The 24006-nt window shown below is 51.2% G+C and overlaps 1 protein-coding gene across 1 annotated transcript in view; it reads right to left on the reverse strand.

Annotated features, from left to right (window-relative positions):
- Positions 1–22883, reverse strand: part of MYO1H (myosin IH) — a 34858-nt gene extending 11975 nt beyond the window's left edge. Inside the window, exons 1-17 of the mRNA XM_054712457.1 lie at positions 22728–22883; positions 19950–20065; positions 18404–18602; positions 17188–17268; positions 14928–15107; positions 13882–13980; positions 12531–12644; positions 12112–12183; positions 10988–11107; positions 8979–9046; positions 8284–8389; positions 7676–7756; positions 5652–5743; positions 3626–3720; positions 2346–2392; positions 2049–2129; positions 896–1001 (exon numbers count right to left, since the gene is read on the reverse strand). Of these exons, the coding sequence (XP_054568432.1) occupies positions 896–1001; positions 2049–2129; positions 2346–2392; positions 3626–3720; positions 5652–5743; positions 7676–7756; positions 8284–8389; positions 8979–9046; positions 10988–11107; positions 12112–12183; positions 12531–12644; positions 13882–13980; positions 14928–15107; positions 17188–17268; positions 18404–18602; positions 19950–20065; positions 22728–22853 (1783 nt within the window). The 5' untranslated portion in view covers positions 22854–22883. The remainder of the gene's footprint in view (positions 1–895; positions 1002–2048; positions 2130–2345; positions 2393–3625; positions 3721–5651; positions 5744–7675; positions 7757–8283; positions 8390–8978; positions 9047–10987; positions 11108–12111; positions 12184–12530; positions 12645–13881; positions 13981–14927; positions 15108–17187; positions 17269–18403; positions 18603–19949; positions 20066–22727) is intronic.
- Between the last annotated feature and the right edge of the window lie 1123 nt (positions 22884–24006).

Raw genomic sequence — 24006 nt, forward strand, 5'->3', positions numbered from 1 at the left:
ACGTGAGTGTTACTTCATGGGGGGAATTGTACAAGGAAATCTGGATTTCTGGTTTCTCTTGAAAAAAAGGAAAAATGAGATCTGGCCATTCTAGGTCTAGAGTCCCACAAGACGACAGCAGCTGGAAGGGAGTCCTGCTGCCCTTTTAAACGGGGCGTGCCCTCCCCGGTTTGCCGCAGTCCCCTCCACTCCCTATTGCCTTACGCCCAGTCTGCTTCACTCATTTTCTTCCTGCCTGGCTCTGCAAGCCTGACTGTGTGGCTCTGTGATAGACCACGGCGTGGGTTTAGAGAAGAGCCGCGTCATAGACCGTTTTGTAAGATTGCTCGCTGGCTGGAGAGAAGCAACATTGCTTCCCCTCCCCTCTGGCGCCTGCCTGGCTCAGCCGGGTTGAGCCAAAGTCTAAGCAATGCTCACTCGGGACCACACGCCCCCACCCCCGTTTACCTTCTGTTATTTTATTTTAATGCTAGAGGCCCGATGCACGAAATGCGTGCAAGAGGCTTGGCCCTCGCAGCCCTGGCTTCGTCCGGAAGGTCGTCCAGACTCTGCTGTTCGGTCTAATTAGCATATTAGCTCTTCATTATAGAGGATATGTTTATTGATTTCAGAAAGGGAGAGAAGATCATTGATCGGCTGCCTCCTGCAGGGCCCCCTACCTACTGGGGATCAAGGCCACACACCGGGCATGTGCCCTTGACCGGAATTGAACCTGGGACCCCTCAGTCCGAGCCAGACCGGCTAGGGCTACCGTTTTTATTAAGAATGAAAAGGACTCATGCCCAGAGGACAAGGCCAAGCCTGTGGTGGTGGTTGGGATTTTCACTGCATTCCATCTCGGTTTCCTCCCCGCCTCATCTCCCTGAGCTCGGGGTTCGGAGGATTCACAACTCACTGGGCTCCTTCCTCTCGTTGGGCTTGATGCAGCGGATGTAGGAGGGCTCCTTGGAGATGAGGATTTCCAGAAGGCTGCTCAGGCTGGTCTTAAACTGCGTCCCCACCTGCAGGGAGAGGGAATGGCTGAGGAGACCGTGCCTCTTCCAGGTAATACCCAGAAAACGGTCAGGGCATGAGACTCCGGCCCTTTGGACCCCAACGCTCGAGGCAGATGGTCGTCACATTGTCACCCATTAAGAGGAGGCTTTGGATGTCCTGGCCAGAGAAGCCCTTTGAGTCCCACACTCTCCACAGATTGTCCCGCCTGTTACCATTTTGCCCATTAAGAGAAGGATGTGGCCCTGGCCAGTGTTGCTCAGTGGTCAGAGCAGCAGCCCACATACCAAAAGGGTTGCAGGTTTGATTCCCCATCAAGGGCACATACCTGGGTTGCAAATTCACTCCTACACCCGCCCCCATCGTCTCTCACATACATGTTTCCTTTTCTCTCTCTCTCTCTCTCTCTCTCTCTCTCTCTCTCTCTCTCTCACTCTCTCTCTCTCTTCCACTCTCTCTGAAAAACAATGGAAAAAGAATATCCGCGGGTGAGGCTTAACCAAAAAGAAAAGAGAGACAGAGAGTGAGAGAAGGATTTGGATGTCCTGGCCTGAGAAGCCCCAGGTCAGTACGGCTGAGCAGAGGCTAGACAAGCATCTACCCAGAATGCCTCACTCACTCGGCACGGATGCAGTGAGTGCCTCGTAGGAGCCGGCATCGCTGCCAAGCCCATCACCACGCCCTCGGTCCCGCTTCCTTGTTGCCAAGCTTCCCTTACGGCACTCGCACTACCAAGCTCTTTGTCTGGTGTCCTTTCCCGGCCCCCTCCCCACCAGATCGTAAGCCGCGAGCTCAGGGGCCTTGTCTGCTTTGTTCCTGCAAATCCCGTGCCCAGCCCAGGGCCTGGCTCATCGGTGCTCAGTGCATGTCTGCCAGCGACCACACTGGGTGCTCCCCTGGGAAATACGTATCCAACAGAACCCGCTGGGGAGGGGCAGCTCCAGGACAAGGGGAGGGCTTACGGAGGGCAGGGAGCCCGCGGTGAGGGCACCCTGCAGGGGGGGGGGGGAGCTTTGCCACCTTTCCAGTTCCGCACGGGCACGCTCCCCACTCACCGTGGGCGACCTCCTGCGGTTCTCCAGCTCGGCCGCCAGGAAGCACTCCTTCAGGATGGCGTTCCTGCACCTGCACAGCACCTGCCGGCACAGAGGAATGAGTCCCGTGCGCGCTCCCCCGGAAACCCCGGAGGTGAAAGGTTTGTGCGGACATCTCAGTGTCTGTTGCAGCCGTGGCACGCTGGCGTTCTGACACGATGCCTGGAGAGGGAGTTCCAGAACAAATCTGCCCCCAAATCAGTGTCGCGGGTGGTGTCTCAGACCCATCAGAAACACGTGGTTCCATTTCAGACTGACCTCTTTCAGATGCCTGTAGAGGAGATCGTTGTTCTTTTCCAAGAACCCTGCAAAACATGAGTAAGGAGTGTTGGAATCAATGGCTTTGCCGGAAAATGCAATTCCATCCCCACCGATCGCAAAGGGAAATCCTAAAAGCAATCTCACGATTACACGAATCCTCAGCCTTGGCATTGGGACAGCTGGGGCTGATAGCGCTCTGCTGCGGGACCCTCTGTGCCGTGCAGGGTGCTGAGCAGCCTCCCTGGCCTCCACCGTCAGATGCCAGTGGCATCTTCTCCACTTGTGACAACCAAATGTCTCCAGACACTGTCAGGCGTCCCCCGGGGACATCGGGAGAACCAGATCCTCAGTGCCGACCTTATGGCACACACACTCCAATCTACATCTCGGTGAGCTGCCACGGGAAGGTAAAGCCTTCACACTAAGCATCGTACCCGGGAAGGCACAGCCTTCACACTAAGCACTGTACATGGGAAGACACAGCCTTCACACTAAGCACTCTACATGGGAAGGCACAGCCTTCACACTAAGCACTGTACCTGGGAATGCACAGCCTTCACACTAAGCATCGTACATGGGAAGGCACAGCCTTCACACTAAGCACTGTACCCGGGAATGCACAGCCTTCACACTAAGCACTGTACATGGGAATGCACAGCCTTCACACTAAGCACTGTACATGGGAATGCACAGCCTTCACACTAAGCACTGTACATGGGAAGGCACAGCCTTCACACTAAGCACTGTACATGGGAAGGCACAGCCTTCACACTAAGCACTGTACATGGGAATGCACAGCCTTCACACTAAGCACTGTACATGGGAAGGCACAGCCTTCACACTAAGCACTGTACATGGGAATGCACAGCCTTCACACTAAGCACTGTACATGGGAATGCACAGCCTTCACACTAAGCACTGTACATGGGAATGCACAGCCTTCACACTAAGCACTGTACATGGGAAGGCACAGCCTTCACACTAAGCACTGTACATGGGAATGCACAGCCTTCACACTAAGCACTGTACATGGGAATGCACAGCCTTCACACTAAGCACTGTACATGGGATTGCACAGCCTTCACACTAAGCACTGTACAGCACCCTGGCCTGTTAGGAAAGAACCCCACCCGGTGAATGGCATTGAGACACTGGAGGGGGCACTGAATTCCGGGGAGACTATGCCTTAGGTGAGGGAATGCCGGGATGGACGTGCAGCATTTCCTCAGAGGACGCAGAGGCCCCGCCTGGCGGTGACCGGTGCCCGTGGCACTCACCTTTGGTGCAGTAGGTGACCTCTCCCGCGTAGTGGAACAGCCGGAACTCCATCCAGCCAATCCTCTTCCGGCCCTTTGGCCCCGCCAGCTTCCGGCTGCAGCGAGACGGACACAGACACAAGCTGAACCTTTCTGCGTCTCGGCAGCAAAATGCACCCCAGTACAAAGCAAAGGGAGAGGCCTTTGACGGTGCTTGGGACCCAGCGGTCGGCTCAGGGCCAGCACGGAGAGCTGACCACCCGGGGCAGCTCCCAGCAAACCCTGCTGCCCGTTTCGTCCGGCTGGAGCCGAGGGCTGACATGAGGCCCTCCCTGCCCACACGCACCGAGGAATAAAAAACGTGCATGAACCGTGAAACACATCTACTTTTACAGTGAAGTCACTTCCATTTTTCCAAGGGACAACTAAGAAAAGATTTTACCACCTTACATTTTTATGATGTCGAGAGACTAAAATACTCATGAAATATCATTTTTTAAAATAGCTTTTTCTTGACATGTATATGTTGACGCACACATATCCTAAGTGTATACAGCTCAACAATCTTTCTTCCATGAGTGTGTGTGTGTGTGTTGTGTGTGTGTGTGTGTGTGTGTGTGAGTGATTTACCCGCATCACTGCATGGAGTTATAGACTGTTCATTCTAACGGCTGTATGTTATTTCACATGTGAATATACCACAAATTTATTTTTCCATCCTTGATTCATTTAGTTATCCAATTCATTTTACATATCATTTTGACATTCTACAACAGGTTTGATAAAGCCACTAGTATTCATGGGATCCTTACTATGGCCAGAAATTGCACTAGATGACTTACACAGTCATTTCTAACTCTAGATGGCGGGTATGTTAACATCCCCACCTTATAGAATTGGAAACAGACGCAAGAGTGTTGCTTGGCCCTAGCTGGGTTGGCTCAGTGGATAGAACATGGGCCTGTGGACTGAAGCGTCCTGGGTTCAATTCTGGTCAAGGGCACATACTTGGGTTTCGGGCTCGATCCCAGTAGGGGATGAGCAGGAGGCAGCCGATCGATCATTATCTCTCATCATTGGTGTTTCTCTCTCTCTCCCTCTCCCTTCCTCTCTGAAATCAATAAAAATATATTAAAGAAAAAAAAAAAGGTCAAATGTCTAAGTGGCTGAGCTGGGGTTCAAAACAAGGCCTTTAGGACTCCAGAGCATATAATCTTAAGTTCTCTCCTCATCTCAAATTTAGTTAAATTAAGTGAAATTTCCAGTTGATTTTCTGGGATGCTGCAAATCCTGTATGTTTGGATCTGTGTGGTGGTTACTGGTACACACAAATATAAAAATTCATCAGGTTGTACACATTAGATCTACACATCACTATATGTGTTTTCTAACTGAATTTTTTTAAGAAACTATTTCGTATGCATGTGGACATGTCCCAAATGAAATGATCATGAACAAAGCAAGATACAAAAATCTTTTTAAAATCTGACTTGGGCCCAGCCGGTGTGGCTTGGTGGTTGAGCATCGACCTATGAACCAGGAGGTCATGGTTCGATTCCCAGTCAGAGCACATGCCCGGATTGCAGGCTCGATCCCCAGTGTGGGGTGTGCAGGAGGCAGTCGGTCAATGATTCTCTCTCATCATTGATGTTTCTCTCTCTCTCTCCCTCTCCCTTCCTCTCTAAAATCAATTAAAAATTTTTTTGACATGGAATTCGAGTTTGATTTTTTACTCACAAAAAGGATGCATATATAGTAAGTCCTCACTTAACGTAGTCCATACGTTCTTGGAACGGTGGCAAAACAACGTACAATAAAACCACTTTCACCGTAAGCTGTCTGATATAAATAAGAATCAAGTTCCTACGGCATCTCATCAACCTTGGAATGAAACGTTGTCCGAGGGCCTGCTGACCATGACCTGGTGCACCATACCGGTATTTCCATTATGAAGACGTAGCTGTACTCTTGGGGAGCACCGCCCACATCCCTAAGAAAATGGGTACACCGTGCAATGGTGCAACAGCTCACCGAACGCAATACCTACGTTTGGAAATGCGCATGCTTCCCCACTTTCTCTTCCAGTTTCTCCAGGAAACTCAAGTCGGAAGCAGGACCAGGACGGATACATTCTTCATCCTTCAGAAGAAGAAGAGAAGCCTCGAGCCACAGAAACACACTCCACCAAGTCCAAGTTTAAACGCTCCCCCCAGCTCTGACAGTGTCCTGGACTCAAATGCGGCCGTCTCACTCAAGTTCAGGTGAATGTTTCAGGGGAGGGGGCCTAACCCATCACATGTCCTCAGATTTTTTCAAGAGAACCATGGAACCAGAGACTGGAAATTCCATGAAAAATCAACTCCACCACCCACCGAGCTGAGGCTCATCTCCAAAGTCTTCCCGAGGACACGCCCCAGCTTCCATGCCCAGCTGGCTTACTCACGCAACCTCATTTTTTCCCTAACTACGCATCTCTGGCAAAGAACATACAGATCCCCTTTTACTCAGAGCAAAGCCTCATGGAAAGCAAACCATAAAACCACTTGGGCCTAATGTCTCATATTTCTCAAGCTATGCCTTTCTATTTCCTATCTTGGGCCCTCAACAGTGATAACATTTCACTGACCATCTTCAAAAAAATAAAGATGAGCCTGGCTGGTGTGGCTCAGCGGTTGAGAGTCAACCCAGGAACCAAGAGGTTGCCGGTTCAATCCCCAGTCAGGGCACATGCCCAGGTTGTGGGCTCCATCCCCAGTAGGGGACATGGAGGAGGCAGCTGATCGATGACATTCCTCTCTCGTTGATGTTTCTATCTCTTTATCCCTCTCCCTTCCTCTCTCTCTCTCTCTAAAAATAAATAACAACATATTTTTAAAAATTAAAGACTAATCAACCATGTAGCTTTTATTAAAACAACAGTAACAACAACAAAAACCTGGTTAAGGTTGGCGAGACAACTCTCATTAAGTAGCATTTTTATGCTGATCTCATTTATGGAGAACCAATGGGATTAAGTACTTTTTACTAAAATATCTTTTTTTGTTAATCCTCACCTGAGGATATTTTTTTTCTATTGATTTTTTTTTTTTTTAGAGAATGGAAGGGAGGGGGAGATTCAGAAAGAGAGAGAAACATCGATGAGAGAGACGCATCAGACCGGGCTGGGCATTGAGCCTGCAACTGAGGTACAAGCCCGGGACCAGAATCGAACCCAGGACTCTTCAGTCCCCGGGTCAACACTCTATCTGCTGAGCCAAACTGGCTAGGGCCTACATACAGGGGTCCTCAAACTTTTTAAACAGGGGGCCAGTTCACTGTCCCTCAGACCGTTGGAGGGCCGGACTATAGTTAAAAAAAAAACTATGAACAAATTCCTATGCACACTGCACATATCTTATTTTGAAGTAAAAAAAAAAAACAGCAAAAACATCCGCATGTGGCCCGCGGGCCGTAGTTTGAGGACGCCTGGCTACAATATCTTAACATACTAGTCTAGCAATCCCTCTGACATTGAATGTACACACACTCACATAGGTCAGCCCACGCTTCCTGGGACCTGCTTCCCCAGATGTCCCCATGGCTGGTGCCCTCACCTCCTTCAGGTCTTTGCTCAGATGTCACCTTCTCAGCGAGTCCTTCCTGAACCATCAATGACCTAAAATTGAGCTGCCCTCCCCAGAACACCTCACCTGATCCCTTTTCCCCATTGCACAATCTACCTGTGTTGCCCATTAACCTATTTGTTGTCAGTCCCTCCCTGCCAGAATTCAAAGCCTCCATTGGTTTTCCTCTGCTGCGTCCCAAAGCACAGGGCACAATCCTGGCACAAAGCAAGCATTCGATGAGTGTTTGTCGAATGAATGAATGAATGAATGAATGAAGCCTGAATGCTCACCATGGAACAGGCGTGGCTCTGAGCCCTCTGCCTACACCATCTCACTAAATTTGTCCTTCCACCTCCCCTCGGAGCTAAGTGCTGTTGTCGCTGTACCCATCTCAAGATGCTACAAGCCCTTGCACGCGTCGCAAACACGGGGCGAACGGGCTCTAAGTCAACAGCGATGTTCTCACCAGGATGGAGATGATTCCTTTGTGCCTTTCTTCAACCAGGTCGCAGATGATCTTGTTGTTGAAATACTGAATCGGCTCCCACTGAAAGGACAACGAGGAGAGGGCTGAGATGAGCAGAAGATGTGTTTCTTTTAAGTGGGTTTTCCGACATCTTTTCGAAAATCTGATTTGTATCTCCAACATTAAAAAAGAATAATCCAGCCGAAGCCGGTTTGGCTCAGTGGATAGAGCGTCGGCCTGCGGACTCAAGGGTCCCAGGTTCGATTCCGGTCAAGGGCATGTACCTTGGTTGCGGGCACATCCCCAGTGGGGGGGTGTGCAGGAGGCAGCTGATAGGTGTTTCTCTCTCATCGATGTTCCTAACTCTCTATCCCTCTCCCTTCCTCTCTGTAAAAAATCAATAAAATATATTGAAAAAATAAATAAATAAAAAATAAAAAAGAATAATCCTTTCTGAATATCAAAAGAACTTCCCCGGGAGATACGCAGAGAAGGAGTACAGAACGGTTCTCAGCCCTGATCAGGGAAAATCGCCAATGCGATCCTGTTCCTCAGGGGAACGTCTCCCCCGGGGTTCTCAGATGGGAAGAACCCACCACGGCGTTTACCTCGATCCCTTCCAGTTCATATTCCGCCTGTTCCGCCTTCAGGGTTCTCTCGATTAAGAGCTGCTGAAGCTTCTCATTGCAGTAATTTATACAGAACTGTTCAAAACTAGAGATGCAAAAAAAAAAAAAAAATTTAAACACTAAAGCTATGCAAGTAGGCCAATTTTTTTAAAGTTGTATTTACTTTTTTTAAAAAAAATTAAATTTATTGGAGTAACACTGGTTCATAATTATATGTTTCAAGTGTAATCATCTGTATATGGCGTTGTGTGCTCACCCCACCAACGTCTAGTCTCCTTCGGTCACCATACATTTGCTGCTCTTTATCCTCTTCATCTTCCCCCACCACCCCGCCCCCGCCCTCTTCCCCTCTGGTAACAACCACACTGTTGTCTGTGTCCATAAGTTTGTTGGTTTTGTTTGTCCATTTGTTGCCTTCAGCTTTACTGTATTCCCTTATCTTTAAGGATGCTTTCTAATATAGAAAGATCAAAATCCTCATTAATCAAACCCTTCAGTGAACCGACCACTAGAGTCGAGCTAGAAGACGTTTGCCTTTTCCGTGGTTGTTCCACTGCTAGACCCGTCAGTCTGTGCAAACCTGGAGGATTTCGGGGAACGGGGAAATCAACTCCCATCACATGAGCGAGGCCGGAATCCAGACTCAGACCTGAAAGATGCACAAAGGGCCTCACCCGTTCTTGTCGAAGACCTCGAACCCGTAGATGTCCAGCAACCCGATCACGGTCTTCTTGGTGAACTCCTAGTCAGGAGAACACGCTGTTCACGTCAGGTCTTTCACGCCGAGACACTCAAATCCCAGTGGCTGCCCCCCAAGCGGGGGACGTGGCTACACAGCTCACGCCTTTTCTCTCCAACAACGGCTCACAGAAGCAGCGTAGGGCGGACACATTTTCCCAGCTCCCTCCTGCCTGCAGCCTGCTACGTCCCACCCAGCTCCCCATCCGTCACCCGTCACCCGAGCAGTGACGCCTCCACTCCTGATTCACTGCCTTGCTTAACCCTCTTCAACTCGAGTCCCAAGCCCACATTTGATCTGGGAGGAAAAAAGGGGAGGGAGGGAGGGAGGGAGGGAGGGAGGGAGGGAGGGAGGGAGGGAAGGAGGGAGGGAGGCTTATAGACAGACAGCCATGGAGACATCTATCCAGGGAAAAGACAGGTGGTACAGATGTCATCTATATATATAAAAGCCTAAGAGACCATCACAACAGAAACAACTAAACAGATGACTGAACAGGCTGCATGGGGCGACCAGGCCAGCAGGGGGTTAGTGAGGGATGACCAAATGACTGAACAGCAGGCTATGTGGGGCAACCAGGCTGGCAGGGGGGCAGTGAGGGGCAACCAGGCCGGCAGAGGGGGGAAGTGAGGGGCAACCAGGCTGGTGAGGGGGGGCAGTTGGGGGTAACCAGGCCAGTTGCGGGGGAGTTAGAAGCAACCAGGCCGGCGGGGGTGGCAGTTGGGGTTGACCAGGTCGGCAGGGGGGGCAGTTAGGGGTGATCAGGCAGGCAGGCAGGTGAGCAGTTAGGAGCCAGTGGTCCCGGATTGTGAGAGGAATGTCTGACTGCCTGTTTAGGCCCGATCCCACAGGAATCAGGCCTAAACCGGCAGTCGGACATTCCCAGAGGGATCCTGGATTGGAGAGGGTGCAGGCTGGGCTGAGGGGACCCCCCCCCCATGCATGAATTTCGTGCACCGGGCCTCTAGTTTTAAATAGAGGGCCAAGTGCGGCAGGCCAGGATGGATATTGAGAGAGCGCATGCCTATTTTTCAGGGACACAGTTTAACATTCTGAACGGGGTGCAGGCACACTTCGTGTTATCGTGCCTAGCTTTATGGCACTTCCCAGATGTTGCGTTTTTACAAACTGAAGGCAAGACCCGCCACCAGCAAAAAGACACGCCGCCTCGCTTTATCGCGATGCTCGCTTTACTGCGGTTTAGAACAAGCCCGGTCTCTCTGAGGTATGCCTGTACGGAGCTGATGTCTCCCAAAGCTGTCCTTCACAGCCTTAACCTCCAAGAGTTTCACCACATCCACGTACCTTGACTTCTCGTGGCATTTCCTTAATTTCTAGCTCTGAGTAAATCCCCTTTTCGTTTAAATTCCACTTAGAAAGGAAATGTGATCAGGAGGCGAGTTCAAAGGAGCCATCGGATTTTTTCTGACACACATTACATACACTGCTGCTGAGATTCAGCCTTCATGTATGTACTGCGAGCCATGTGGCATGCTTCATGTGCTCCGTGTCCCGTACTTCGGGACACACTGGGAGAATCTTTCAGCGGGCACTTTAGGGAGCCTACTGTGTGCTAGGTGCCGGGAATGTAGGTGTGAGGAGACTGTCCCTGCCCATCAGGAGCTTATGGTTAATTCTCACAAATTGTTTGGAGTAACAATGTAAATTATTTTTAAAATTTTTTTAAATTGATTTCAGAGAGGAAGGGAGAGGAGAGAGAGAAACATCAATGATGAGAGAGGATCACTGATTGGCTGCCTCCTGCACGCCCCACACTGGGGACCGAGCCCACAACCCGGGCATGTGCCCTGACCAGGAATCAAACTGTGACCTCCTGGTTCATAGGTCAACGCTCAACCACTGAGCCACGCCGGCCGGGCAAGGATGTGAATTACACGACGTCACCAGGTTCGCGAGAACAAGCAGCCAGCAGGGGGCGCTGACCTTGTTCTCTAAGGAGGAGTTGATTTTGTTCACCAGCCACGTGAACGTGCGCCCGTAGACGGCCTTCGCCATCGCGTCTCTGGCGTAGACAGAGTTTTCTAGCGTCAGTGGGCAGATCACCTGAGGAGGACAGCAGGTGCGTCATTGCAGAGGTTAAAAGAAAGTCTCCAGAGTTTTCAAAGCAGCCTATTTTTTAAAAAAAAAAAAATTTAATGGATGTTGAGAGAGGAAAGGAGAGAATGAGAGAAACATCGATGTGCGAGTGAAACATTGATTGGCTGCCTCCTGCACGCCCCCTACTGGGGATCAAGCCCGCAACCCTGGCATGTGCCCTGATGGGGAATCGAACCGGCAACCTGTTGGTGCACAGGACGACACCCAACCAACGGAGCCACAGCCAGGGCTCAAATTAGCCTTGAATGATGACCACTGGGGAGGATGCTCCCCCCAGGTCCTGCACACGTGCACCGAGCAGCTATTTCACTGTGCCGAGCTCCTGAGACACAGCCATGACCAGGACAAACAGGTCCAGCCTTTGAGGGCTGGGCGCGCACTGGGGAGGGGGCACAGTCAGTAGGTCACACAGCCCAGCTGGTGTGGCCCAGCGGTTGAGCATCAACCCAGGACCACGGGGTTGCCCGTTCAATTCCCAGTCAGGGCACATGCCCGGGTTGCAGGCTTGATCCCCAGTAGGGGGCCTGCAGGAGGCAGCAGACCCATGAGGTTCCTCTCTCGTCGATGTCTCTCTCTCTATCCCTCTCCCTTCCTCTCTCTCAATAAAAAAAAAAAAAACTTAAAAAAAAATAAGTCACACCAAGAAGAGTCATGTTGTCCTCAAGCGGAGAGTGACAAGTGCTCTGAGGAGCTGCGCCCGATGCCGTAGGGCCGGGGGGACGTGAGCAGGAAGTGACCTGGGCCTGAAGGAGCAGGAGTCAAACACATGCAACACAGGGAAGAGTGTCCCAGCGGAGGGAACAGCATGTGCAAAGACCCAGTGGAGAGGAGGCAAGGCGACGGTGTGATGTCGGGGGGAGCGGAAGTTAAGGCCGGAGCTGGGCCAGGCAGGACCTGTGGGCTGCAGCGGAGGAGGGAACAGGCGCGGTCCCACCCAGAGCCATGGTTACCTCCTCGGTTTGGGCTTCAATCTTCCTGTGGGTGAGAGCCTCCAGAAGGGCCGCCGGCTGGACCCCCAGGAGCTGAATAAACGAAAACCACGATGAAAGCCATTCAGGGACCTGATTGGACTCAGGTGCTTAGGAAGAGTTCGTGGAGTTTCCAGGCTCAGGGTTACCTGCCCCGAGGGATCATTGAGCTTTAATGCAAAACAGACCACGTTAGATCTTCCAGCCGAATGGCTTTTACCCTCGCCCCCGGCCACCCTCGCCCCCGGCCACCCACACCCCCGGCCACCCCTGCATGCTCACACCTCCTAACCAGCACCAGCTGCAAGAACATGGGGTCAGCCACTGAAACGTGGGCATCCCGCTGCCTCGCTCCCCCCACGGCCCCCCACCCCGCGTCCCCACCTCTGAAGAAGCGTCACCTTGGCGATCCACTTGATCTCGCTGATGACTGGTATGGTGGCACAGCCCTGGTGGTTCTCTCTAAAGCAGATGTTCCCCAGGTGCAGGATGCTGGCAATGATTCCAAAGAGGTTCTAGAACGCGGGAGGAGAAGGAGAGATACATGTCATCAGAGGAGGTACCGAGGGAAAACCACCCCCACTCCAGCCCTGAGCTCACAGGTCAGAATCCCTCCCCTCCCCAGACCCGGGCCTCTGAGCCACTCCAGGTACTAGGGGTGGGGGTGGGGGTGAGCCACCCCCAACCTCCATCCTCAGGGGAGGGTGGGGAAGATGTCCCACTCAATCTCCTGCCCAGGACACTGGTATTTTCACACACCTCCCCCCCAGTAAACCATTTAACATTCAAATGCCACGGTCCCCGATATATAGGTATGTTGGGATCATATTCTGGTCCTAGAAATACCAATAGTTTAACAATCCAAAAAAGACCAAAAGATGTAAAAATGTTGTTTACAAATCCTACCAGTGGTTCCAGTTTGTTTTGAAATAGAAGAGGAAATAAGTAATTCTGTGAGGACTGGTGATCTACGGGAGTCCATGAGACCTAACTGTTGGAGATGGTACTTGAGGGGAAGGAGAAACATCACCCCTTTTCCCCCAACAGTGGGAGAACGCAGGGCTGCCAGCAAAACGCAGAGCCCCCGTCACCATGTGCATCTCGCATAAGCAGTGACTCGCGTCCCGGTGTCAGCCAGTCCCATGCAAAGTTGGGGTACACGAATACTGAAAAAAAAAATGAGTCCTCACCTTGGCCGGGCGGCTCAGCTGGTTGGAGCATCATCCCATATACCAAAGGTTGCGGGTTCGACCGGCAGTCGGGTCCCGTACAGGAGGTGACCCAGTGATGTTTCTCTCTCTCTCTCCACCTCCCTCTCCCTCTCTCTCAAGTCAATAAACAGCCCTAGCCAGTTTGGCTCAGTGGACAGAGCATCAGCCTGTGGACTGAAGGGTCCAAGGTTCGATTCCCTGCCAAGGGCACATGCCTGGGTTGTGGGCTCGGTCCCCAGTAGGGGGCGTGCAGGAGGCAGCCTGATCAATGATTCTCTCTCATCATTGATGTTTCTATCTCTCTCTTCCCTCTCCCTTCCTCTCTGAAATCAATTAAAAATAAAATAAACAAATAAAGTCAATAGACATATCCTTGGGTGAGGATTTTAAAAATATGCAAACAGTCATTGTTTACCTAAAATTTAAGATATAAATAGGCGTCCTGCATTCCTATTGGCTGAATCTGACCACCGCCCAGGCAATCACCAGGAAACCAGGATTGTCCCCTCGGCTCCAGACCTCACAGGGCACAGGCCCGTACCTCCAGGTCGTCTTCAGTAAAATCGATGACAGCAAAGGCATTGGAGACGGTTTTCCAGTCGTTCCTGTCATTCATAGACGACTCGCTGGCACCGTGAGCCTGCTGACACAGAGTCGGGTCGCTTAGTGGCACTTGTGCAAGGACAGCGAATAGCTGTTCCTAAACCAGAATGCTTTTCTCCTCGAGCCTGCGCGCGCCGGGCCTACGCACCGTCCCGAACTGTGAATTTCCCTCCAAGCACCTCGCCCAGGGGGACCTGCCAGCGGCTGCTCTACGCCAATGCATTGGGAAGGTTAGCTCAACATCCCCATCCTGGGCAAACTTCCAAAGTCACATACTCGTGTATGTCTTTTTGTGTGTGTTTTAAAAAGGTTCTTCTTGCTATTTTTGCTTAAAAAAAACTGAAGACACATGTGGAGGGACATGACAGTGCCAACATTCAGAAAGCAATCCGGACACACGGAGCAACCACCAGCAGAACCGTGCCGGCCGGAGGCCCTCCCTCAGGGAAAGACAAGCCGGGCCTTTAGAGGGAAACAGGCCGTGTGAACACGGTCACCAGCAGAAGCGTGACAAGTCGTGTCCCCCTCACTCGAGAAGTTGTCTTTCAAATAAGTAACAGATCGACCAGTGTCACAATTTAAAGAAAAATCATTCTAGATGAGGGCTTTTATTTAAAAAAATTTTTAAATACATATGTTTTTTATTTATTTCAGAGAGGAAGGGAGAGGGAGAGGGAGAGAGTGAGATAGAAACATCAATGATGAGAGAGAATCATTGATCGGCTGCCTCCTGCACGCCCCACACTGGGGATCGAGCCCACAACCCGGGCGTGTGCCCTGACCGGGAACTGAACCCTGACCTCCTGGTTCACAGGTCGACGCTCAACCACGGAGCCACGCTGGGGCCAAAGTGTGAAGAACAGTCGGTGGGTACCTCCAGAATGGTCTGAGAAAGTTCTTAGGCCACCCCACCGAGGGCCCCACAGACACCCCTGGTCCCCCCCCCCTCCGAGGGGCCACCGAAGCCAGGTGCGGGCTTCCCACCTGGGCGAGGTATCTGTACAGCTGGGGGTCTCGCTCCAGCCCCAGGTAGGCCAGCAGCCCCTCCTCGCCGCCCTCCAGCAGCTGGTAGAAGATGTGGAAGTTCCGCTCCCCGTGGTTTTGATAGACAACTCGAGACTTTTCTATCAAGTACCCGATGATATGCCCGCCGATGGGAATGCCCTTCAAAACAGGACCAAAAAAAATAAAAAAAATAAAAAAATGCGGCAATGACAGCAGTAACCAAGCTCCCTCTTATTGGTATTTTCTGAGAAGAGAAATTCTGAAGCGGAATGGAGTCGGATCTATCCGTCTCCCATGACTGGTGTTTCCCGGGCTCCGTCTAAAGGGATTCTTGCCTCCCCCAAGGTCATGAAGGTCTTTCTGTGTTTGTCTGGAAGTGTGCTTGTTCTGCCGTCCGTGTTGAGGACTATAATGTGATTTTTGTATATGAAGTGAGGAAGGGGGTCAGAGGCCATCTGGATTTCCAACTGATCAGCACCCTTCGTCAAAAAGACAACCCTGTCCCCACTGAATCAGTGTGGTGCTTCTGTCATTAAATCAAGTGACCTACTGTACGTGGGGATCTTTCTGGGCTCTATTCTGGTCCAGTGGCCTGTTTATGTATCCTTGTGCCAATATCACGCTGTCTTAGTTATGATTGTTCCCCATTCATCCCATAAAGGATTGGTATCCCAGGACATATATAGAACTCTTGCAGATCAATAAGGAAACACACAGCCCGATTAAAAACGGGCAAAAGCCTTCAACAACGACCAACGCTTCGTGACTAACCAGGAAGGTACAAACTTAAGTCACAGTGAGAACGCACCCCACCCCACCAGAACGCCGAAAACCGAGAGGACCCCGACCTCCCACGCGCTGGCAGGGGCGTGGAGCCACTGGGAGTGTCGATCATTACCCCACCTTGCTGGGAAGGACCAGCCGTGCCACTTCCAGGGACATGCCCCACGTGAACGAACGCTGGTAGCTACCGAAAGGCAGGCCCACGGATGCTCAGAGCACAGTCTGCCATCGCCCCAAATGCCCGTCAACAGGAGGACAGGTACAGGGCGACCAGGTCACCCCACCGGAGAATGAACCGCCGCCACGGGCAGCCGCATGGGTGAACTGGACAGATAGAACGTGGGTGGAAAGAAGCCAGACACAAAATACAGTTCTGCGGACTGAAGGGTCCCAGGTTCGATTCCGGTCAAGGGCATGTACCTGGGTTGCGGGCACATCCCCAGTGGGGGGTGTGCAGGAGGCAGCTGATCGATGTTTCTCTCTCATCGATGTTTCTGACTCTCTATCCCTCTCCCTTCCTCTCTGTGAAAAAATCAATAAAGTATATATTTTTAAAAATACAATTCCATTTTTGTGTCAGGCTTCTTATTGCTCCCACTGCCATACAACCCCTCACTGTGTGAACACACCCCCCCCCAGCTGAACTGGCTGTTCTCCTGTACACGGACAGTCAGCCCTCCCCAGATGTGTGGGTTGGTCCCATCATGCACAGTGCTTGCACATCTGCAGGAGAATCTCCAGGAGTGGACTGTCTCCACCTTAGTTCCTGTGATTCCGCGGTAGTACGGGGTGGGGTGAAAGTAGGTTAACAGCTGTGAGTACGCAAAACAGAGTTTGTTCTTGTATTATTATTTACTGACTAGAGGCCCAGTGCACTAATTCGTGCACAGGTGGGGTCCCTCGGCCTGGCCAGCGATCAGGGCCAATCAGGGCCATCTCACCCAGTCTGAAGGAGGGGGGCGTGTAGCAGGGGAGGGACCATGGGAGGTTGGCTGTAGGAGCGCACTGACCACCAGGGGGCAGCTCCTGCGTTGAGCGTCTGCCCCCTGGTGATCAGGACACATCATAACAACCAGTTGACCGGTTGTAATGGTCACTTAGGCTTTTATATATATAGATTATTGTATTATTTTCCATATGCACAACTGTAAACCTACTTTCGCCCCACCTGTATATTGTTTTCCAAATAGGTTACACTAATGTACCCCCCCGCCCCCACCCGCTAATGATCCACATCTTTGCCAACACCTGGAATTATCAGACTTCTTCATTTCGGCCCATCTAGATGGCATCTCACTGTGGCCTTTATTTGCATTTCCTAAAACAAGTGCAAGTCCTGGAGTTCTCGGCTGTTTGAGCCAATAAGTGCCCCTCCTCCCTTAAGGTGCCTTGGGGTGGGTTTCCGTCGCTGGTGAGTGCAGGGGCCCCCGTAACAGTAATGGGAATCTGAGTGTACCTTAAAGTCAAACTGTATGTCCATGTATTTTCCAAATCTGCTGGAGTTGTCATTCCGGAGCGTCTTGGCATTTCCAAAGGCCTTGGGATACAAAGTGGGGAGAGGGGAGCGCTGAGCCAAACGGCCTCTCACTGTCCTCTGAGCTCACTACTCTGAGCGCACCCAATTCCTGAGCCCAAAGGGCATGCATGTTATGGAAACAGGCGGGAGGGAGGGGGGGCCAGGGGTGAAAGCTGTACTTTATTCCTAAGGAATCACTAACTACAGAGGGTTTGACGCCAACTCCTAGGGTTGGACCGGAACAGAAAAAAAGAGGAAAATATACCTTCTCCCTGGAATCCAATCCAGGAATAGATCAGAAATGGCCTGAGGACAGGTGTCCTATAGGACCCTCGGCCCTTGCTGTGCTAGAAGGAACAGGTCATGGCCCCCATAACCAGACCCCTTCTTCTTCTATCCCAAAGGCCCACTGGGAAAACTCCTCCAACCTTCAAAATCTTTTACCCGGAGGGCAACAAAAACACAGGAGAAAGTAACTTGTTCAAAATTATCCAGCAAGTCCGTGAATTCCAAGAGTAGACAGAATCATCCAAATGACTTTAATTAATAATAAAAATCTAAATAAGCCCTAACCGGTGTGGCTCAGTGGATAGAGCGTCGGCCTGCAGACTCAAGGGTCCCAGGTTCGATTCCGGTCAAGGGCATGTACCTTGGTTGCGGGCACATTCCCAGTGGGGGGTGTGCAGGAGACAGCTGATCGATATTTCTCTCTCATCCATGTTTCTAACTCTCTATCCCTCTCCCTTCCTCTCTGTAAAAAATCAGTAAAATATATATTTTTTAAAAATCTAAATAAATAATAGAGCATTATTTTGGGGCTTCTTGATTTTGCAGTGTGCTTTTTATGCACTCATCTCATTTAAACCTCAAAGCCTCCCAGGAGGTGAGTGCTATGAGTAGACCCATTACACAGATGGGAACATGGGCCCCAGGGTGTGAAATGACTTTCTGAAGCTCGCTGGTGCGTGGCTGCCCTGGGATTAGCATCACGCCTGCTGGACTTGAAGGTCATGCCCTTAACCCCAATACTACCTGACACGCCTCTCCTTCACTCCCTGACCGTGACCTTCCCAATGTGACTGACCTGCTCCGGGGACTCTTCTCACTCGGTGCCCTTCCGGGAGCTCCCCTTTCTCGGGCCTCCGCGGCTGCTTACCTCCAGCACCGGATTGGAGAGCAGCAGCCTGTCCCGGGCGACTTCTAGCGAGTCGGTCATGGGGCAGGTCATTGCAAAATACTGGAGGATCTTCTTGGAGGCCTCCGTTTTCCCGGCCCCGCTCTCTCCAGAAATGAGGATGAGGTGGTTCGTCCGCTCCGAGCACATCATGCGGTAAGCGTTGTCAGCTATGGCATAGCTGGGGAGGTGGGACAGAAGCGGGAGGCGTGGGAAGTGGCCACCACCCCCTCACGGATCACACAGGAAGTGTACTAGATATAGCAAGGCTCAAATAGTACATGAGCTAACGTGAAGAATTTGAGCAGTGGCAGAAATAATGTTTAATTTAACAGATTTATTTTGTTTAATCTATCAACATTTCTTATACAAATAAGCCAGATACTAAATTATATCCCCCAAGAGATGGTCTATGAGTTGTAGGTAAAAACAACAACTTGTCTAAATATTAAACAATTCAATAGATATAATAAGATCTCCCATTTTCTCTCAAAACCCAGGTTATTAAGAATGTAGGGACAGCCCGGTCGGCGTGGCTCAGTGGTTGAGCGTCAACCTATGAACCAGGAGGTCACGGTTTGATTCCCGGTCAGGGCACATGCCTGGGTTGCGGGCTCGATCCCCAGTGGAGGGTGTACAGGAGGCAGCCAATCAATGATTCCCTCTCATCATTGATGTTTCTCTCTCTCTCCCTCCCTCCCTCTCTCTTCCTCTCTGAAATCAATAAAAATAAAAATTTTAAAAAGAGTGTAGGGACAGACAGGAAACCAAAAAGATTTAAAAACCTCTGTGATATCTTTACAACAACAGCTAAAACTCTCATGCGGGATTTATCTCCAAGATCAGAAACCAAAGCATGAAGATCTCCCAAGATCATAATCTTTGCCTGTGGCTGAGTTTGAAAGCTGGCCATTTCGGAAATCATTGGTGGTCGTGACACGGAAAGGTTTATAAACGCCCTGAGAGGTGAGAGAATGAGTCGCCAAGAAAAATGGAGGGAGGACATCAATATTAGCCCAGAAATCAGCCAGGAAGGAGAACTAAGAAAGTCAGCAAAGCCCAAATCATACAGGAAACTGCTTGCCTTAGGGATCTGCAGCCCTGCTAAGTTTCTACCCATGGAGAATCCCCTTAGCTGCTATGACACCCAGGCACCAGTAGATGGAGCAGTAGCAACCCACTTCCCGGAGAAGATGCCTCTCTAGCCACTCTTAAGACTTCTCAGCCTTTTCAAAAGATTCCACCTCTCATCGTATTTAAGCCGAGATTCCACAATGATCTGCTGATGTTTTCTATGGTGTTGACAGACTTATTTTACAAGGCAGCAGATACAGAATGAGTGAGACACAGAATGTAGTAAGTATGTGTCCAGGATTTGGATGTATGGGTGGGTGGGTGGGTGGGTGGGTGGGTGGATGGATGGATGGATGGGTAGGTGAGAAGAAGGGAGAAAAGGAGGGGGTGGAAAAGAGAAGAAGGAAAGAAGTAGAAAAATACACCTATCGATGAGCTGATGAGCGCTACTTACACATGTGGTGGCAGTTCAAAGAAATTGACCCCTTGATAAAGTTCCATCTGGCTCAGGGTGTAGATGCCCAGCTCCTGGTACGGATTCACGGACACAAGGAGGGTGCCAATGTATGTCTAGAGGAATGGACCAAAGCACTAGTGAGGAATCCCGGGGTGCAAGTGGCCACCGTAAAAGGCCATCACGTGCTATGATCCCCCTGTTCATTCAGAGCTGGGGATAGAACGTGATACATAAGACAGGTGGGAGAGGTGCAAATCAAAACAACATTGCGGTACCATCTCACACCTGTCAGAATGGCTATCATCGACAAATCAACAAACGACAAGTGTTGGCGAGGATGCGGAGAAAAAGGAACCCTCGTGCACTGCTGGTGGGAATGCAGACTGGGGCAGCCACTGTGGAGAACAGTATGGAGTTTCCTCAAAAAACTGAAAATGGAACTCCCATTTGACCCAGTAATCTCACTCCTAGGAATATATCCGAAGAAACTAGAAACACCAATCAGAAAGGATATATGCACCCCTATGTTCATAGCAGCACAATTTACCATAGCTAAGATCTGGAAACAGCCTAGGTGCCCGTCAGCACATGACTGGATCGGAAAACTGTGGTACATCTACACAATGGAATACTACGCTGCCATAAAAAAAGAAGGAATTCTCATCATTTGCAGCAACCTGGATGGAACTGGAGAGCATTATGCTGAGTGAAATAAGCCAGCCAATGAAAGAAAAACACCACACGATCTCACTCATTTGTGGATAATAAAGAACATTGTAAACTGATGAACAAAAAGATAGATACAGAGGCAGTAAAGCATCAAACAGACTGTCAAATTCCAGGGGGAAGGTTAGGGAGAGGTGGGGGAGATAAGAGATCAACCGAAGGACTTGTATGCATGCATAGAAGCATGACCAATGGACGCAAGACACTGGGGGGTGAGGGCATGTATGGGAGTGGGGTGGGTGGGGGCAATGGGAAGATATGTACACATGTGATACCTTAATAAAAAAAATGGAAGGAAAAAAAAAAAGACAGGTGGGGTCTCTGTTGTCATGGAGCTTGGTGGACAGGGGCAGATAAACAACCCAGGCATCAAGGCTGTTTCCACCAGAGATGAGTGGTCAGAACAGTGAAATAGGGTAATGAGAGCGAATGACTAAGGAAGGCCACCTCAGCTAGCGGGCTTAGGGACGGCTTCCTACAGGAGGCGACATCCGAGCCGAGACTTGAAGGAGGAGGAGCCACGTCGTGGAAAACAGTCAGCAGGAAGGGGTCCAGGCTGAGGGACGAAGCGTGGCAGGTTGGCAGCCACGGAGGCCGGGGATGGAGGGGAGAACGGAAAGGGGGACGAGATGATGTTGGAGAGGGAGCGAGTTCCCGTCACACGGCGTGTGAGGAACTGGGGGTTCCCTCCAAAGGCGATGGATGGCGGGGACACCGCTCGCCCTGCTGAAATGAAAACACCTGCCCCGAGCTGTGACACGAAATGAATGACCCGAAGAGGGGGCACACCCCGCTCTGGCGTAGGTTTCACCACGGTCTCTCTGGCCATCGGGCGCAAGCAGGGTGAGTGAACTCGCCAGCCATTTAAAACTGGGCAAATGCTCCCCAAGATCTCAACATTGGATTCTATTAGGATTCAAGTTTTGGAAGTACTTATATTTGTAATATAGCAATTAAGGTAAAACTGCTTGGCATACAATTAGGAATAAAGGTAAGCCGAAAGAATTTACCTGAAAAATTGACCAATCAGATTAGGGTGGGGTGATAAATGGAGAATTTAATAACAACTGGCCACCACTAGAAGCAACAGGGCCAGCCCTTGGAGACTCAGAGGGTGTGGTGGACATCTCTTATTTATGCCTCCCTCCCTGGTATCTAGCTCCCCTTCGTCCAACAGGTTCCTTGGAGGGACCCTCTTCCCCAGCTCTCAGTCCATATCATAGGGTCAGAGGGGCGCTGGCCTCACCCCTCATCGCCAGGGGTGGCCTTGGGTAAATATTCTGTCCAATCAGAATATTCCTCACTCCTCGCTATCGGGATTGGTTCAGAGATAGGCACATGACCCAAAATAGGCCAATCAGAGCCAGTCAACATCTGTGTATCTGGGAAGACCTGCTTTCCGCAACTCTAAATGGATGTTGGCACGGTTCTGTTAGCAGCCAACTTGTCCCCTGGTGGAGAGGCTGCCCCAGAAGGAAACGGGGACACAAAAGAAACCAGAGAGGTGGCAGAGATCCCACGAGACGGAGAAAGGGCCCTCAAGACATTACCCGAGCCCTGACCGGTTTGGCTCAGTGGATAGAGCATCGGCCTGCGGACTGAGGGGCCCCAGGTTCAATTCCGGTCAAGGGCATGTACCTTGGTTGCGGGCACATCCCCAGTGGGGGGTGTGCAGGAGGCAGCTGATTGATGTTTCTCTCTCATCGGTGTTTCTAACTCTCTATCCCTCTCCCTTCCCCTCTGTAAAAAAATCAATAAAATATATTTTAAAGACATTACCCGAGACCCTAGATCTATTCATAGAGCCTACAGTGACATAGGCCGAGAGGTTCCCTTTGGAGGCTAAGACGGGTTTCAGTCTGTGCGTCTCACTGTCCCGCCAAAAAGGCCTTAAGCCCCAAAGGATAGAAAGGCATCTGACAGGGGTCCCTCCACGCCTCCCTTCCCTGGCTAACCCAATAGCGTGATATCGCCCACAACCGTCAAAGCTGGGAAGGCGGGGAGGGACCCGCCGCAGAAGGAAACGGGCTGAGGAAGGGGGTACGTTACATAGATGAGGTTCTCCCTGAAACGCTTGCGAAGATTGTCCAGGAACGCCGATTCGCTGGTGTGCGCGTCCAGCAGCACGAAGTCCTGCACCCCGACCTTGTCCCGGGCGGTCAGCGCTCCTTCCATGTGCAGGCGGATGTGCCGCCGCCTGGCCTCTTCTCTCTGCGGGAAACAGAACGGGCCGCGGCTGCCTTCTCGTCTCCGATTCCTGTCGCACGCCTAAGGTGGAAGCAGCGAGACGCCGAGCCCCGGGGACGGCAGAGAGCCACGCTCACAGGATGCTGTCTTCATGGAGAGTTCACCTCTGGCGAGGGACTCCGGAGGAGGAGGATAAAAGCAGCCACACCAGTTAGCGGCAGCAGCGGGTGGGGACTGAGCATTTGCTGTGCTGGGCACTAAACACGTGCCATTTGGTCCTCATTCTGCCTCTGTGATGGAAGTACTACCATCGTGCCCATTCTACAGATGTGGAAACCGAGGACAGAGAGGTTATAAAACACGTTCAGACCTGCCCAAAGGCAGAACCAGGGTATGAACCTAGATGGCCTGGCCCCAGGACCTGCTGGTCATGTACTCACTAACTGTTAGTTGCTTAAACTCGCGATGTAGTTCCTAGACAAGGGATGAGGAGTCTGGTCAGAAAGAGAATTTCCTGTTACGGAAGAGTAGTCAGAAGAAGGACAGACTTGGAGGGTCCTCTCCCCAAGGCTGGGCTTCAGATCTCCGTGGAGAAGGCGTGGTCGCCACCCACGGGGTGGGGGTGGGGGACAGAGCATCTCGCTGGGTGACCAGGGCCAGAGCTGGTCCGAGGTCACCAGGCAGAACAACTCTCCCAGGCGCAGGTGAGCGAAGGGAGTCGGGAGACCTGGCACGGCACCATTTGCGTTGGGAAGGCTCTGGGAAACGGCTCTCCGGGACCTGAGGCTGGAGGCTGGAGCTTGTGCAGAGGGAGTGGGTCACGGCTGTAGTCAGAGGTCTGCAGTGTGTGATGTGTGTGTGGGGAGGACTGAGGCAAGGTAGTCACCAATGTCGGGCCAGGACTAGAGTCTCCGAGGGACTCTGAGTTCTGGGCACAGTCAGTGCATGTCCCACCCGTGTCCCACTGGGTAGCTGACAAGCAAGAAAAAGCAAAACATAGTAAAGGGGGCCAGGATGAGAATCTCCTGCCATTGCATTGTCTCTCCAGCGCCCTCTACTGACAAAGACTCATCATGCTCACACCAAGGAGAAATGCTTAAGTCCAGGTCATGCTAACGGAAGTACCAACGGGTCAATTTGG

This window comes from Eptesicus fuscus, chromosome 23 (genome assembly GCF_027574615.1).
Source record: "Eptesicus fuscus isolate TK198812 chromosome 23, DD_ASM_mEF_20220401, whole genome shotgun sequence".
NCBI classification, from domain to species: Eukaryota; Metazoa; Chordata; class Mammalia; order Chiroptera; family Vespertilionidae; genus Eptesicus; species Eptesicus fuscus.